This window comes from Sinocyclocheilus grahami, unplaced genomic scaffold, assembly GCF_001515645.1.
Source record: "Sinocyclocheilus grahami isolate Dianchi unplaced genomic scaffold, SAMN03320097.WGS_v1.1 scaffold4944.1, whole genome shotgun sequence".
NCBI lineage: Eukaryota > Metazoa > Chordata > Actinopteri > Cypriniformes > Cyprinidae > Sinocyclocheilus > Sinocyclocheilus grahami.
The window spans coordinates 12,846-13,508 of record NW_015509770.1 but is presented as its reverse complement, the minus strand read 5'-3'; the positions used below and the strand labels follow the sequence as shown (position 1 = coordinate 13,508).

Genomic DNA, 663 nt, shown 5'->3' with positions numbered 1-663 from the left:
TTCTTCTTCTTCTTCTTCAGATTCCACGTGGACCTTCAGAATGCAGCTGATGTCGCTCTGCACTTTAACCCTCGCTACAACAGTGGTGGGTACATCGTGCACAACTCCCGCTTGAACGGCGTTTGGGGAAATGAAGAAATCAAAGCTCCAACTCCTTTCCCGAGAGGCCATTTGTTTACTCTGCAGATCCTCATCACACTGAGCTCATACAAGGTCATTCACTCTCGTGCACTTTTGCTTTTCTAAATTAGTTTCAGTCAAAAATGACCTCAGTGTTGTTGGCTTTTTCTAGATAAGTGCCAATGGGAAACCCTTCTCTGAGTTCAAGCACCGTATGCCATTGACACATGTGGATAAAATCTGTATGGCTGGAATGGTCAGACCTAGTTTAATCACTTTCCAGTATCTTGAGGTGAGAAAAATATACACTTAAATACCAGTATTAGCAATATCATTGTGTTTTGATATTTCAATAGCTTGGAAGCTTCTTTATTGAACGTGTGAGGGAAACTGATGTACATTACAGCCATACAACAGCATTATATACAGACTGAACCACGTGCAATACAATAAATATAAGACACTGGAAGGTGAAGATGCAATTTAACAAAAAAAGGTACATAGTTTAAACAATATACAGTAAATGTACAAATTTTTTTTTTT

General features: G+C 38.8%; 1 protein-coding gene across 1 annotated transcript in view; it reads left to right on the top strand.

Annotated features, from left to right (window-relative positions):
- The window catches only part of LOC107577042 (galectin-9C-like), a 3,222-nt gene that overhangs the window by 490 nt on the left and 2,069 nt on the right, over window positions 1–663 (top strand). The window contains exons 2-3 of the mRNA XM_016263161.1: window positions 21–213; window positions 293–430. Coding sequence (XP_016118647.1) covers window positions 21–213; window positions 293–430 — 331 coding nt within the window. The remainder of the gene's footprint in view (window positions 1–20; window positions 214–292; window positions 431–663) is intronic.